The sequence below is a fragment of the Pseudonaja textilis genome, chromosome 14, assembly GCF_049901715.1.
Source record: "Pseudonaja textilis isolate UNSWEBS1 chromosome 14, rPseTex1.2, whole genome shotgun sequence".
Classification (NCBI taxonomy): Eukaryota; Metazoa; Chordata; class Lepidosauria; order Squamata; family Elapidae; genus Pseudonaja; species Pseudonaja textilis.
Genome location: NC_142003.1, coordinates 6,465,349 through 6,479,959, shown reverse-complemented (window position 1 = coordinate 6,479,959; position 14,611 = coordinate 6,465,349). Strand labels below are relative to the sequence as shown.

Sequence of the window (14,611 nt, the reverse complement as noted above, 5' to 3'; positions counted from 1 at the left end):
ACCGGCTGAATCCCACCACTGGAGGTGGGTCTCTTGTGGCCGTGGAGCAATTCCAAACTGATGGCACATTTAACCCCACCCTCAGGCTCAGCCTCCTCATTCTCTACACAAATCAATGTAAGAAGGCAAAAAAAGAATTGCAATTAAATATTTACACAGGGGCACATATTCCTCTTAAATCAGTTCTCCAATACTTTTTCTTTCAATACCTCACAGAGTCAATGTCAAATACGCATCTTTGATTGCATCTTCTCATACCTGTATACTTTAGCAACCTTCTCCCAAAGGTGCTTTTTCAAAAGACAACTGGACTTGTTTTGTTTTTCTTTGAAGACATTTCGCTTCTCATCCAAGAACCGTCTTCAGTTCTTATGGGAAGCACAGATGTCCTCAAAAACAAAAAAGAAAGAGTCCACTTGCCTCTTGAAAAAGCACCTTTGGGACAACCATGACCTGGATCAGTGGTCACCAATCGGTGGGCTGGGAACCACTGGTGGTCCACGAGAAAATTTTGGTGGTCCGCAGAGAAATGTCCCCCCCCAAAGCAATTAATCCAGGCTGCGCAGGAACACAAGGCTGCGCCGCCCACATGGCCTGCCCACCCGCTGTCCCCCACCCTTCAGCCGAGCGCAAACCTTACCTTGAGTAGAGCCATGGGAGCTGGAACTGGAAGGTAAGACCAACAGAAGGGGAGGGAAATCCGCCCCGGGGTGGCTTACTGACATTCGTAGGAAAGTCGGTCCCATATTCCAGAGCTGCAGTAGTCACAGGACTGGCCCTTCGGTCATCCCAGAGCAGCTCCTCCTGTCCATGGCAGGCCAGTGCACCCGGGTGGAGGAGCAGCTGCTCCAGGATGACCAAAGGGCCAGTCTTGTGACTACTGCAGCTCTGGAATAGGGGACCGACTTTTCCATCAATGTCAGCAAGCCATCGCTGGGCAAAATTCACATAAGTGGTCTGTGGGATTTAAAATTATGAGTTTGGTGGTCCCTGAGGTCCAAAAAGTTGGCAACCCCTGACCTGGATGACTGAGAATCTCCGGAGAGGTTTAGCAACCTTGTTTAGTCAGTGTGTTCACCTTTCTTCATCAATTGGATCCCCAAGGATATCTTAGCTCTTGTCCTATGGAAAATAGACATCCACAGCTTGCATTTCTTTTCCCTCTGTGCTCAGGACCCAGTCTTGTTTGGGGGTTCTTTGAGAGAGAACCTTGATCCCTTGAATCAACGCTCAGATGAGGACATCTGGTCTGCTTTGGAGCAGACCCAACTCAAGACCTTTGTTTCAGATTTGCCCGGTCAGATGGCCTATGAGTGCTTCGAAGGCGGTGGAGATCTCAGGTACTTTGGTGGGTTTCTGTTATAATTAAATTGGATACTTCAGTTTTTGGCAGCATTCCACAGCGCTGACAGGTGTGTGCTTATTTGAGGAACTGTTTAAGATAAATTCTGGCTGGAAATGAAAGTAATTCCCAGCGTTGCAATAAAATAGGTTTTGTGTTTAATTACGTTTGACGAAGCCTGGGTCAGAACATAGACAGAAGTATTGGGTCAAACCGATTCTTCACCCCAAGTCACCACATAGGGACGATCTCAGGTTTTAATTGTCCCATCATTCATCTTCCAGTGTTGGTCAACGGCAACTCATCTGCCTGGCTCGGGGTTTACTTCAGAAAACCAAAATCCTGATTCTGGATGAGGCCACTGCAGCTGTGGACCTTGAAACAGACCTGCAGATTCAGGCTACCATAAGGAGTCACTTCAAGGAGTGCACAGTTCTGACCATCGCCCATCGACTAAATGCTATGATGGAATTTGATCGGTAAGAGATGGCTTTGAAGAAGATTTCCAAGACAAATAACTTGTTAGAGTGTTCGCAGCATGACGACTATTATGAGGCAACCCAGGAGCAAAACACAGCACACAGAGGCTTAGACATTTAACAGTGGTTTATATACAAGACATATACAGAAATATACATGGTAGGCAAATACCTGACAAGCAATCCATCTCCTTAACTCTACACAGAGAACTCTGCAATGGATACCAGACACAAGGAGAGAGAACACGCCCTCTAATGGCTGCCTTTATATAGACACCTCTTAAAGAGGTAAAACTTCTGTGGATCCATTCTTCGTCTTAAAAGGGCAATACCCATGCTATGCTGATTCATCTTTATTGCATCAGCTTTACATTGCATCAGCCTTACATTGCATCAGCCTTTCAGCAACTGGTCAGCTCTTAAATTTCAATACCTTAACATAACATAGAAATAGAAAAAAATAGATAAAATGGCCTGATGAAACAGAAGGAGATGTGGTGATATTATTTGAAATCGGAGCAGAAAAATAAAAATAGCAGGAGACACCTTTGGAACCTATTTTTGGAAAAGAAGAATATAGATTTGTCGAAGAGCCAAAAAATAGAAAGCAAGATGCAGTACAGAAAGGAGGAAAGTAAGAATATAAGGTCATCCTCAACTCAAGTCAGAAGGCAATATCAATAGACACCTTCATCTTTCTATTACTACCTAGCACAGGTAGCCCTTGAGTTCTAATCATTTGTTTAGTGACTATTTCAATTTGCAACAGCACTGAAAAAAAGTTACTTGAATTTATGGCCATTGTAAAATTCCCATAGTCACATGATCAAAATTCAGGTGGTTGGAAATTGGCATGTATTATGACAGTTGCCACATTTCAAAGCATGCGATTCCCATTTGCAACCATCCCAGCCAGCTTCTGATGAGCAGAGTCAATGGGGATTCATAGAACAACCATGTTACTGACTTAACAGCTGCAGTGATTTGCTTAACAACCGTGGCAAGAAAGGCTGTAAAATGGGGTAAAACTCACCAACTGTCTCACTTAACTACAGAAATGTTGGGCTGAATTGTGGCCATACGTCTACCTGTAATAAGCTCATGTCTACCTGTAATAAGCTCACCTCTTAGCAAGCTTGAATGCCATTGCTTAAGGAAGCGGAGTCACTGTTGTGGTTAGCCAGCACCAGGTGCAGATGGCTGAGGAGAGCGAGGACTCAAATAAGGGGCCAGGACCATTAGGGAGTGGACTGCTGCCTTCAGAGATTGTAGGGGCTGGCAGCAGTGATGAGGAGGTTCCCGAGGAGCCTGTGCCAAGTGCGCCTGCACGAGGGATTGCTCGGAGGAAAGAGCAGTTACAACAGCACAGGCAACTCGGGAGTAAGGTTGCAAGGTAATGGCTCCTCTTTGAAGAAGATAAAAGCCAGCTGTGAAATGAACATACTTTGCAGAAGGCAAAGACATTTTGAAACTCCAGCCTCGTGGACATTCCAGTATCCTGAGTTTATATTTGAAGATTCTTGTATTGCAAATTATTTCTTGTCTGTTATCTTTTGGCAAATCTCGCACAGTTTGGCAAGGCTTGTGCTTACCACAGCTAATTATTTTGCAGAAGCATTACGAGGTTTCTGTTCTCTTTGGATTGGGTTTGATCTGTTGGAAAAGGGCGTGGGTCAGAACAGTCACCATGGTAGCTTTCATCCACTGGCCTTGTAGACTAAACTTGCTTGTTTCTAATATTTGCAGAATTTTAGTGATGGAAAATGGACAAGTGGCCGAATTTGATACCCCAGAAGCCCTGACGGTCCAGAAGGGACTATTCTACAAAATGGCGGCAGACTCAGGGCTGGTGAGGTGACCGAGTTGGAAGAAGAAACAGACCGCCTGGCTGCTTTGTTTGAAAAAGGACCTTTTCTTAATTTTCTGGCTGTGAGCAGGGAGAGCTCAATGCTTGGCTTGGGAAACGGCTGATGCTTTCTCTTGCTGTGCAAGTGAGGAGCAGATGGAGAATAGAAGCCCAAATCTTCCCGGCTTAATTTCAGCATGATACTTTGCTGTACCGCAGCGCTGAAGCCAGCATGCATGAACCATGATCCGTGCTGCGAGCTGCACCACACCTAGCTCGAGCAGATGTTGTCCCTGCCAGCCGAAAACACTGCACAGATGGTTGCCAGGACGCATTGCAACAGCCTGTATTTTGGTGTGATCGTGTCAAAGATGTCGCCCATTTACTCATAATCTCTTTCGCTGCTCCCGCTGCTTTCGTCCCCAGTGTAAAGCAACGCAATTGCAGAAATGGTACTTGCTAAACTGATACGCAAAGCCAATTATTTGTATCTTGCTGGAGACTGGTTGAAATATCCGAACATCAGAATGACAGAGTTGGAAGGGAACCTTGGAGGTCTTCTAGTCCAACCCACTTCTAGTCCAAATGGAAGTCCAGTGTCTTCTTAAAAATCTCCAGTGATGGAACACCCCCAACTTCTGGAGAAAAGTGATTCCACTGGTTAATGGTTCTAACTGTCAGGAAATTTCTCCTTAGTTCTCAATTGCTTCTCTCCTTGATTAGCTTTCCACCCGTTGCTTCTTGTCCTGCCTTCAGCTGCTTTGGAGAATAGCTTGACTCCCTTTTCTTTGGGGCAGCCCCTGAGATATTGGAACACTGCTATCATGTCACTCCTAATCCTTCTTTTCATTAGATTAGGGCAGGGGTCTTCAAACTTGACAGTTTTTAAGACTTGTGGATTTCAACTCCGAGAATTCCTCCTCCAGTCATGTTAGTTCAGGAATTCTGGGAGTTGAAGTCCACAAATCTAAAAGTTGCCAGGTTTGAAGACCTTTGGATTAGGCATTTCCAATTCCTGCAACCATTCATCATACACTTTAGCCCCCTAATCATCTTTGTTGCTCTTCTCTTCACTCTTTCTAGAGTCTCAACATCCCTTTTTTGGTATATTTTTGTACACATTGCAAACTCAAATAGATCTCAGCCTTCCAGAAGATGCTATTGCCCCCACCTCATATTCCCACGGAGGCTCTGGGTGATGGGTGCCCAACACACCTTGATCTAACCTTGATGGCAATCATCTATTGAAGCAAAAAGCCAACTAGCGCATGGCAGTTGAGATGCCTTCTCATTGTCAATTCTCCGTCTCTCTCTCTCTTTCTCTCTCTCTTTCTTTCTCTGTCCCTCTCTGTCTCACCCCTTCTCAGCCCCTCCTCCAGCTTGCAAAAAAAAGCTGGAATACTCAAGCCCTTCTTTGTAAAGTGGGGATCTGCTTTCACTGCCCTCCTGCCTCAGAGTTGCCTCTGAAAGGAGAGGCCTGATGTGGTTTTGCTCAGGCTCAGCTGGTTTCCAAAATCATGGAGCTACAGCAAGTGGTGACTCTACTTTCTATGTTTGTGGTTGGCATCTCAAAATGTAAGTAGAAGGAACTGTGGAAACTCACTCTGTGTGTGTGTGTGTGTACATGCATGCTTCTCAGAGCCTTTGGCCAGTGATTTAATCTGATTTTATTCAGCCGTGCTATTTTAACAAGGGACTTTTGCCGTATTTAATATGGGAGGGATCTGGCCATAAGCTACCAAGATTGGCCAAAGTTGAGTTAAGTCACAACTTCTGGAAACTTCAAGGATTCAAAAGCCAGCCAGGTGGTTGGTATCTCAAAAAGAAAGAGGATTTCATTTGCTTTGAATACCCGTTTTGTAAATTTTCCATGCTTTCTGAATCTTACTAAGATGCTACATAGCCCACTTTGCAGTTTATGTTTCTCTCGCTATTCTGGTAGTGGTCCCCAGTCAAAACCGAAGACCACTTACCTGGTCAAGGGAAGCGGGGGAATCCAAAGACTTTTTTTTTTTTTTGACTAACTGGAAATCTTACATGGACTTTCTTTGATGAAAGAAGAGAAGACTGAACTGATAATTTTGGGGTTAAAAAGGGCCAAAGCGGATCGGAGGGGAAATGAGATGATAATTACTCCATAAAACAGCAAAAGACATTATTATGTGTTTTCTTTTCATTCCTTTTTTTTTTGCCTACGTTTATTGTAACCAAAAAGTCTAATAAAAATATAAAACAAAAAGAAGTACAAAATTTGCATAGAAAAGAGTTTTCTTAAACATGTGCATTAGGAAGGTTTGCTCAAAATTTAGGGTATTTAAGAGGGTGCAAACACTGTATATTTGTGTGCAAAGAAGCATTGAAGGAAATGTGTATTAGCCAGAGTGTGTGCATGCTTATTTTCGTATGAACTTTTAGGGAAAAACTTTTAAAGGTCTCACCCGAGCACTAAAGGAAAATTCGATCTGATACAGCAAACAGGACAAGCTGAATTTAAGAATAGAATAGAATTCTTTATTGGCCAAGTGTGATTGGACACACAAGGAATTTGTCTTTGTTGCAGATGCTCTCAGTGTACATAAAGAAAAAAATAAAATACATTCATCAAGCTGAGGAAATAAGTTAAAAAAACCAGGAGAGAATCTGACTTGAATAAATTGTTTTGTCAACGCAGAACTGGATTTTCCCAAACTGGCAGTTGAAAAGGCTCTTAATTGTGTCTCCTGGAGGAACACACAGAGTAGAGTTTAGCTTTTCCCCCAGATGGGCTTTTTTTTTTTCCCTCTGAATTTTGCACAAAACAATTTTCACCACTTGTGAAACTCCTCCTTTATCATCCAGAGAGAATTTATATTTTGGGCTAGGTAATAAGAGGCTTGTTGGAATGCAGAAATGGAGTGGAATCAGGAGAACATCTGGATCAGAACAAAAGATAGAATAGAATAACAGAGTTGGAAGGGACTTTGGAGGTCTTCTAGTCCAACCCCCTGCCTAGTCAGGAAACCCTACACCACTTCAGACAAATGGTTTTCCAACATCTTTTTAAAAACTTCCAGTTTTTGGAGCACCCACAACTTCTGGAGCCAAGTTGTCCTACTGATTAATTTTTCTCACTGTCAGAAAATTTCCCCTTAATTTTAAGTTGCTTCTCTCCTTGATTAGTTTCCACCCATTGCTTCTTGTCTTTAGTTAGAAGGTTTCTGCCATGATTTTACAATCCACCCTGGCTCTCTTATTTTATTGAGTTACACAGAGATCTTTTTCTCCAAATAGGTAGAAACAAAACAACTCCAGGGGGCAGGCTGTTCCATTGCTTCGTTGCTCTCACTGTCAGAAAATTTCTCCTTAGAAATTTGATATGATCTCTTAAAGTTTTATTTCAAAAGTCATATAGTAATGTTTCTCAGCTGTATCAACTCCAAACGGCATGTTAGGGACTTCAACTCCCAGAATTTCCCAGCCATCATGTATGCATGTTGACTGGAGAATCCTGGGAACGGAATTGCACCGTGCCTTGAAGTTGCTGTGGTTAGAAGCACTTGTTCTAGAACCTAATCGTAAAGTACACCCTAAAAAAATCAGAGGGGTGTTTATTCTTAGATCGGCTGAGAAAACTGGCTGGTCTTTTGAATAAAAAGTGATTCTCCTCACCTCCCAATTCAGCAAATATTCCTGTTTATGGACAAACGTTACTTCTGCGTTTTCAACACTTAATGGGAAACAGTAGCATTTAGGTGGATTAGTAGATTAAAAATGTAGCTTGGGATAAATTGAATTCATTGGGTTCGGAGACATCTATGCCTCCATTATGATTTAAGTTCCACCAACCGTGTTCACGTTTAGTGCCTAATTTTCACTTATACATCTATGCCTCCATAATCATTCAAGTTCCACCAACAATGTTCACGTGGACTGCCTAATATTCACATAGGCCCGTGATGGCAAACCTATGGCACGGATGCCGGAAATAGCATACAGAGACATCTTTCCAGGCATGTCAGCCATCGCCCGTTGCTCTTCCAGGGATCCAGTGCACCCAGGCCAGCTGGTCTTCCAGTTTCTAATATGCATGCACACGTGAAGACCAGCTGGCCAACATGCGTGTTAGAAACCAGCCAGCCAGTTGGTTTCCGTGCACACATGCACGTTAGAAGACAAAAGACCAGGTGGCCAGTGCGCATGTGCGCATTGGGAGCTGCTCTTCCGTTTTTCGGCATGTGCGTTTTAGCACTGGGTTCCTTTTCGGCATGCACGTGCTCCCGTTTTAGCGCTCAGTGCTGAAAAGGTTAACCACCACTGGCGTAGACTGTAGTTTTCTGATGTGAAGCCCTCCAGCTGATGATATATTTAGAGTGGAGGTGAGGCCTTGGATCTCATCCAAGGTTAATCAGACAAGTGGTTGATGCCTTAATCCTTCTGGCCCTGGAGCTGGGAGCCAGTCCTGCTACAACAGACACTTGTTCTCAAAACTGAGCTGTTTCGCCCGCTGCTAAATCCATTCATCCCATCCTTGCGTAAACATGGTGGTTTCCAAGACGACCGACATGACTTTCTGCAAATGTTATGTTGTTCCTTGAATGTTTTCCTAGACCTACGAGAAATAAACAGTCACGTCAGAACCACCCTGGCTTTCTTGCAAATGCTTTGCCAACAGTGGCTGTTGGTTTGTCATTGCAGGAGACCCAGAAAATTTCAGGCACAAATACTCTTGTTTGTCTCAGTGTGCAGGTAAGATGACGAAATGAATTCTTAGTAAGAAAACGCCCAAATATAAGAGATATTACCCCATTCCATGCCTATTCACTGGTTACCCCTTTCCATGTCTATTCACTGGTTAATCCAAATGTCCCGCCATCTGAATTTGGGCTGTCTGTTTAAGAACTAAACCTTTAATTGAAATGTAGAAGCATTAGACATATTGACACTTTGAAGGATGATGGGTTTTAACTGTGATGGGTTGGTTTGAAGAAAGAAATGGAGGGGACCAATGCAAACCTTTGGTGGGCACCCTGTCTGTTTTCTTCTTCTGAGTTGATAGCTAAGGACTTCATAAAATGAGATCCCAGGAATGTAGGATGCCTCCTCTGTCTCCAAATGATGAGACCATCATATTTCTATTGGTGTTTGCACTCCCAAGGCAGTCCATTCTAGTGCCCCATTTTAAAAATTATTATTGAAATATTTAGACATTAGCAGTACAATAAAAATGGATTGAGCTTTGACTGCATTTTCATGGTTGCTATCTTCACTGTTTTGATCATAACCTGGGAACACTTAGGAAAAGTTCCAAAAGCTCTCTATCTAATATTCTCTAATGCCTGATCACATAGTGTTATAAATTCTGTTTATATATAGCACTACAGAGCAAACAAAGAGTACAGTCACCATGTGCTTTACTGCTTAACTGTTTTACTGTAACAGGAAACAGGAATTAGAACAAAAGAGCATGGAGTATATATTATAGATCTAAATACTGCCATCTACTGACTGAATACTACTGTAGTTGTTGCATAGAAATACATTCCAATCAGAGGTGGTTGTTCAGCCGGTTCTGACCAGTTCTGGAGAACTGGTAGTGGAAATTTTGAGTAGCTCAGAGAACCGGCCAATACCACCTCTGACTGGAGATTTTATAGTATCCTTCCCCTGCCACGCCCACAGAACCAGTAGTAAAACATTTTGAATCCCACCATTGATTCCAACAATGAATTCCATTTTGGACTAATTTATTGCATCCACCTAAAGGATTTCCTCCAAAGCTGCTTTAAACAACTGGGTACCATCAAGGCACTGTCTCAGAACCTTTCTTTTCTTTCACAGGTTTTAGCACACCAGCTGTTCCCGTGGGATCCAGGTTCAGCTATAGCTACTCAACATCTACCACTACATTCCTTCAAGGAAGGGCCTACCAAAGAAGTGGCATCACCCTAGAAAGTAAAGTCGTGATTGAAGTATTGGCAAATTGTCATCAAATTTTAAAAGTGAGTAGGACATTCTAGAGGGTTGGATCATTCAACGGTGCATTAGTTTTCTTCCCTGGAAATATAAGCAATGGGGACAGGGCAAGCGCATGTGCATATTAAAAACCCTAAAATCATCATACAATAAGTGCAGAACTTCTTTGGATTCAAGTTTGACTCAGAAATTATCTATGGGCTGTTTTCCTCATATTCAGTCTGTCTATCTGTCTATTTGTCTATCTACCACCAACCCACCGATCCATCCATCCATTCCTTCATCCTAAGTTGTCTTTATCTCTCTCTTCTCTCTCTTCCATCCATCCATCCATCCATCCATCCATCCATTTTCAGCCATTTGAAAACTGTATTGTGTTGACATCTGTTCTTGTTCCTAGTTGCAAGGAGTACAGATCAAAACCATCTTTGAATCCGAGGCGAAGTTGATGAATGAGAATGACGGTTTAAGGTAAAACAACTCTAGGTCCAACCTTCCTGTGGTTTCCCCATCACCATTATAATTAAATCCACCCATCTTTCTGTTAATTGACTTCTCCTTCTCTTTCTTTCCTCCTTTCTCAGTATTTCAGCCTTCTGCAGAAAACTACCCCTTTGTATTGATTGATTGATTGATTTGATTGATTGATTATGTACTATCAAATTAATGTCAACTCTTAAAGGCCACGTGGATAGATTTTTCTCCATGACCATCTGCCCATGAACTGGTTCTTCACACTGTAATTGAGTCCTTCCCCTTGTTGGCCATCCTTTTCTTCTCTTTCCTTCTCCAGCATTGTAGACTTCTCCAGGGGGTTAGGTCTTCACGTTTTTTCAGTATACCCACATTTCCTTAGCTTACAAAATCTCCTTCTTATTGTCTTCTAGGGAAATTTTGGAGCAATACCCACTCTGGTTTTGTTTTCATAAGGGGAAAGTTCTGAAGATCTTTCCCCAGAAGAATGAGTCCACTTGGGCCCTCAACATCAAACGGGGTATCTTGAGCGCTCTGCAGACATCATCTGTGGCTCCCAACAGCAGTGTGGAAGAGGTGAAGCTCTTTAGACCACAGTGCTGAGTTTAGCCCATTCGTAAGGCTGCGAGTTTGGTAACCCCCATACTCCTATGTCCCATTGTTGTCACTGTTTATATCTCAGCTGCTAAAAATTTTTTAGAAAAGGGAGGGCACCGAGAGAACAAATCAATGCAACGTCCCAATTTAAATGTCAGCAAGTGTGACACATGTAAGTCTGATGGGAGACAGCCAGGACAGTGAAAGATAACTCAGATTAGTCAGCCTATCAAACTGGATGAGGTCCATGGCCCACAAGTGTCTCATTCCTGACCTACCATTTTTAGTGCCATTTCTCACCTATCTCCTTTATTTCTGTTAAGCTATGGGTTAGAATTTTAGGTAACTAAGGACAGTAATCCTGACTTTGTTTTCCTTGAAAAAGAAAACAATACTGGACAGTTACTTGTCTGCTTGGTTTCTGCTTGAGCAGGGGGGTGGACTAGATGACCTCCAAGGTCCCTTACAGCTCTATTCTATTCTTTTTATTCTTACCTATTGTTAATTCAGGTGGATATTTCAGGGAAATGTCCCACTCACTACCAGCAGAAAGGTACGGTCCTTCTGAAGATGAAAGATTTCAACTTGTGTTCTCACCATTTTTCGGGATTTACTTCTCTGAGATCGGTGGCTCTTCCCGATGCATCGGTAACTTGTGATATTTTTTTTTTCTTTAACAGTGTCCTGCTTTGGGGTGGTTTTTAGCAATTACGGTGCCAGTTAGAAATAGCATTTAAATAAAAGAATAATAATTTAAATGAAAAATAATTGGCCTCCATTTTATTGTGACTAAAATGGCATTGATTAGATGTTCATGACTCATCCACTAGATCAGAGGTTGCCAATCTTTTGGACCTCAGGGACCACCAAACTCATAAGCGCACCAATGTGCCTACCGTCCCTGTCCTATTGTTTCTTTTATTTCTTTTATTTTTCTTATATGTATCCATGTATTCACAACTATGTTTTTTACTTATACCTATTATCTTGTAAGCAATTGACAAATAGATAGATAGATAGATAGATAGATAGATAGATAGATAGATAGATAGATAGATAGATAGATACAAAATAATAATTTTAATCCCATGGACCAGAGACCCTGGAAAAATCCCCCAAAAGTCTGCAGGAAAATTTCCCACCCTGTTTTCCTACTGATCGATCATTCTTTATTTGGGATCATAGGATATTGTCTCCAGCTCCATTCTCAGGGAGAGAGAGAGAGAGAGACTTTTGGCTTCATGCAAAGAAAGCAGCAGAAGCAGCAGAAGTCTTTCTTTCTCTCCCCCAAACTCTGCGAGAAATGAGTCTTTGCCGGCGCAGCCCCTTTGGAGCAGGAGGCTTTACAGGGTCCCAAAGACTCATTTCTGGCGGAGTTTGGGGGAGAGAAAGAAAGACCTTTGCTGGTTTCCTTGCATCCAGCTAAAAACAGAAGGCGAAAGAAGCGGAAAGAAGCAGCCCAGTGGCCAGGCAAGGTGCATGGGGCGAATGGGGCAAGTTCTCCCCTCTGCCCTTTCCCCCTTCCCCTCACTACCTCGTGTTGCTCGCAATGCAAGCGGCGCAGCCTTGTGTTCCTGCGGGACTTGTGTTCCCGCACAGCCTGAATTAGGGGGTGCTCTGTGGGTGACATTTCTCTGCGGATCAACAAAATTTTCTCATAGACCACCAGTGGTCCCCAGCCTACTGGTTGGCGACCACTATACTAGATCGCGTGTGTCTGTTCACTCCCAGGAGCAGCTTCTGTCTTCCAAACTTGAATGTGTCCAGAGATTTGAGGAGAAAGGAATCCTTGCAGAACTCAAATGTATGGAGTCCCATCTTGTTACACCTCCTGCAAGGAAGGGCAGTGGAGTGAAGATGCAAACTCGGACAGACTTGAAGCTCTTCCGAACTGAAACTCATAGTGTATCCCAGGAAAAAGGTTGGTTAATGCCTCCAAGCAAGAACGAATTAATAGGATGACTGTTGCATGGCCAACCCTACTGTTGGGTAGAGCCAAAGAACAGTGATTTGTTACTGCTTTAGTTCACTGTTTCTGGACAGTGATTACCAGATGTTGCTTCTCCTTGGATCCCAAAATAAAATAGGTTCAGTGCTTCCATTTGCCAAGGAAGAAGAATGGAACTTATTGTCCCATGTTAGGGAACAAACATCTTTGAATGATGCTTTCTGTGTATTTCCTATATCTACAATATAATGCTGGTTTCATTTCTCTAGTACCCACTAGTGACATCTATGAAAGCAGCCTGCTCTATGAAAAAGAGAAAATGGCACCACTGTCCAAAGAGGAGGAAATGAAAGAAGTAGCTAATGTTCTTCAGAAGCTCTGCATGAAATCTTCCATGGAGACTGAGGTAGCTTATTGAATTATCGTGACAGAGCAACTCTAGAGCACTTGTCACACCTTCAAGATTGCCTTCATTCTGTTCCAAATAAAATAGGTTGGGTAGAAGTCCTCTCCACTGCACGATATGTCCACAATTTAGTAGGCAATCTCAGATCACCAGGTCTTTGCCAAGAATGCCAAACTCTTACAAAAAAATGCATCCATATGCAAGATCTCGTGATGTTTGAAGTGTGAAAGTCATTTGCCAAGCATCTCCATTTTGATTAGGTGGGATCACGGGAATGTGGCTATGGTTCTAAGTGTGAAAAAATATCTTTTTTCGCCGCTGTTGTAACTTTGAATGGTCTCTAAGCAAACTCTTGTAAGTTCAGGACTACCTCTATTTTCCCTATGTCCTGTGTTGACCACATCTTGTAGGCCTAGCCATCTTGTGTTATATTCTGTGCTCCAATTGACTCTCCTAATCTCCAAATCTGCATCTTTTTTAAAAAAAAACACACCCTCTTGTGTAGGAAGAGGCTTATGGGAATTGTCCACAAGATTGCCTTGGAAACCCCGTCTTTACCAGCCAGGCATAGCCTCTCTTGCTCCCGGCTATTATTATTTTTTTGTGCTTCCAAATGGGGTGAGATTATACACGCCATTCAGGCAAGCAAAACAAGAATGAAAGAAGCCTGGGGAGGAATCTCCCTCGTTCCCCATTGAAAGCAGAGGAGGAAATGCTTGTCACTCACAGGGGAGCCTCTATAGAGTCGCTGCCCACCCATTGTGGCATCAGATGGAATGTAAATGCTGATTAAATAATGGGCTGTGAATTGAGCCAAAGGCCTGGAGCCAGACAGGGAGAAAGAGGAAGCTATAGAAAGGGAGATAGGAAAGAAAGAAAGAAAGAAAGAAAGAAAGAAAGAAAGAAAGAAAGAAAGAAAGAAAGAAAGAAAGAAAGAAAGAAAGAGTTGGCTTGGGGGATGGGAACTCCCTGTGGGTTAGGGGACAAGATTTTTGGTTCACTTCTTCTTCTTCTTTAATTGCTGATGCTTAGAGAAGCATCCGTGGCACATAGCTTCAAGACAAGGATCCATAAAGCTTGCATCTGTTCCCTGGTGTCCTCTTAAGTAGCCTTTTAATGGGCTTTTATCATAAAGTCAGTGGTGGAATTCAAAATTTTTTACTATGGTTCTGTGGATATGGTTGGTGGATGTGGCAGGGCTTGGTGGGCGTGGCAGGGGAAGGATACTGCAAAATCCCCCTTCCCTCCCCACCCCCCTAACCTGCTTTCCAGCTCCATTCTTCTGTGCAGGGCAACCAAAGAAGACCCAGCCGATCAGCTGGGACTCGGGAGGCAAAGAATAGATGGGGTTGGCAGGGCCAGTCCGAGGTGGTATTTGCCAGTTCTCCAAACTACTCAAAATTTCCACTACCGGTTCTCCAGAACTGGTCAGAACCTTCTGGATACCACCTCTGCATCCAATGTGGGAGAAGAGTGGCAAAACGTGGAGGCCTGAAGGAGATGACCAAGCTGAGCCCAAAGGAGGAGTCAAGCATGCCGTGCCCCCAAGAGATATATGTCCAGCCTA

The 14,611-nt window shown here is 43.1% G+C and overlaps 2 protein-coding genes across 6 annotated transcripts in view; both read left to right on the top strand.

Annotated features, from left to right (window-relative positions):
• ABCC6 (ATP binding cassette subfamily C member 6) overlaps positions 1-5,885 on the top strand; it is a 37,706-nt gene extending 31,821 nt beyond the window's left edge. For all 5 annotated transcript variants that reach the window (XM_026704259.2, XM_087942090.1, XM_087942089.1 and 2 more), the window contains 3 exons: positions 1,174-1,340; positions 1,627-1,821; positions 3,568-5,885. In XM_026704259.2, coding sequence (XP_026560044.1) covers positions 1,174-1,340; positions 1,627-1,821; positions 3,568-3,679 — 474 coding nt within the window. In that variant the 3' untranslated portion in view covers positions 3,680-5,885. The remainder of the gene's footprint in view (positions 1-1,173; positions 1,341-1,626; positions 1,822-3,567) is intronic.
• The window catches only part of APOLTP (apolipoprotein lipid transfer particle homolog), a 66,949-nt gene continuing 57,522 nt past the window's right edge, over positions 5,185-14,611 (top strand). Inside the window, exons 1-7 of the mRNA XM_087912745.1 lie at positions 5,185-5,242; positions 9,485-9,615; positions 10,020-10,090; positions 10,507-10,669; positions 11,201-11,338; positions 12,422-12,611; positions 12,908-13,044. Coding sequence (XP_087768871.1) covers positions 5,185-5,242; positions 9,485-9,615; positions 10,020-10,090; positions 10,507-10,669; positions 11,201-11,338; positions 12,422-12,611; positions 12,908-13,044 — 888 coding nt within the window. The remainder of the gene's footprint in view (positions 5,243-9,484; positions 9,616-10,019; positions 10,091-10,506; positions 10,670-11,200; positions 11,339-12,421; positions 12,612-12,907; positions 13,045-14,611) is intronic.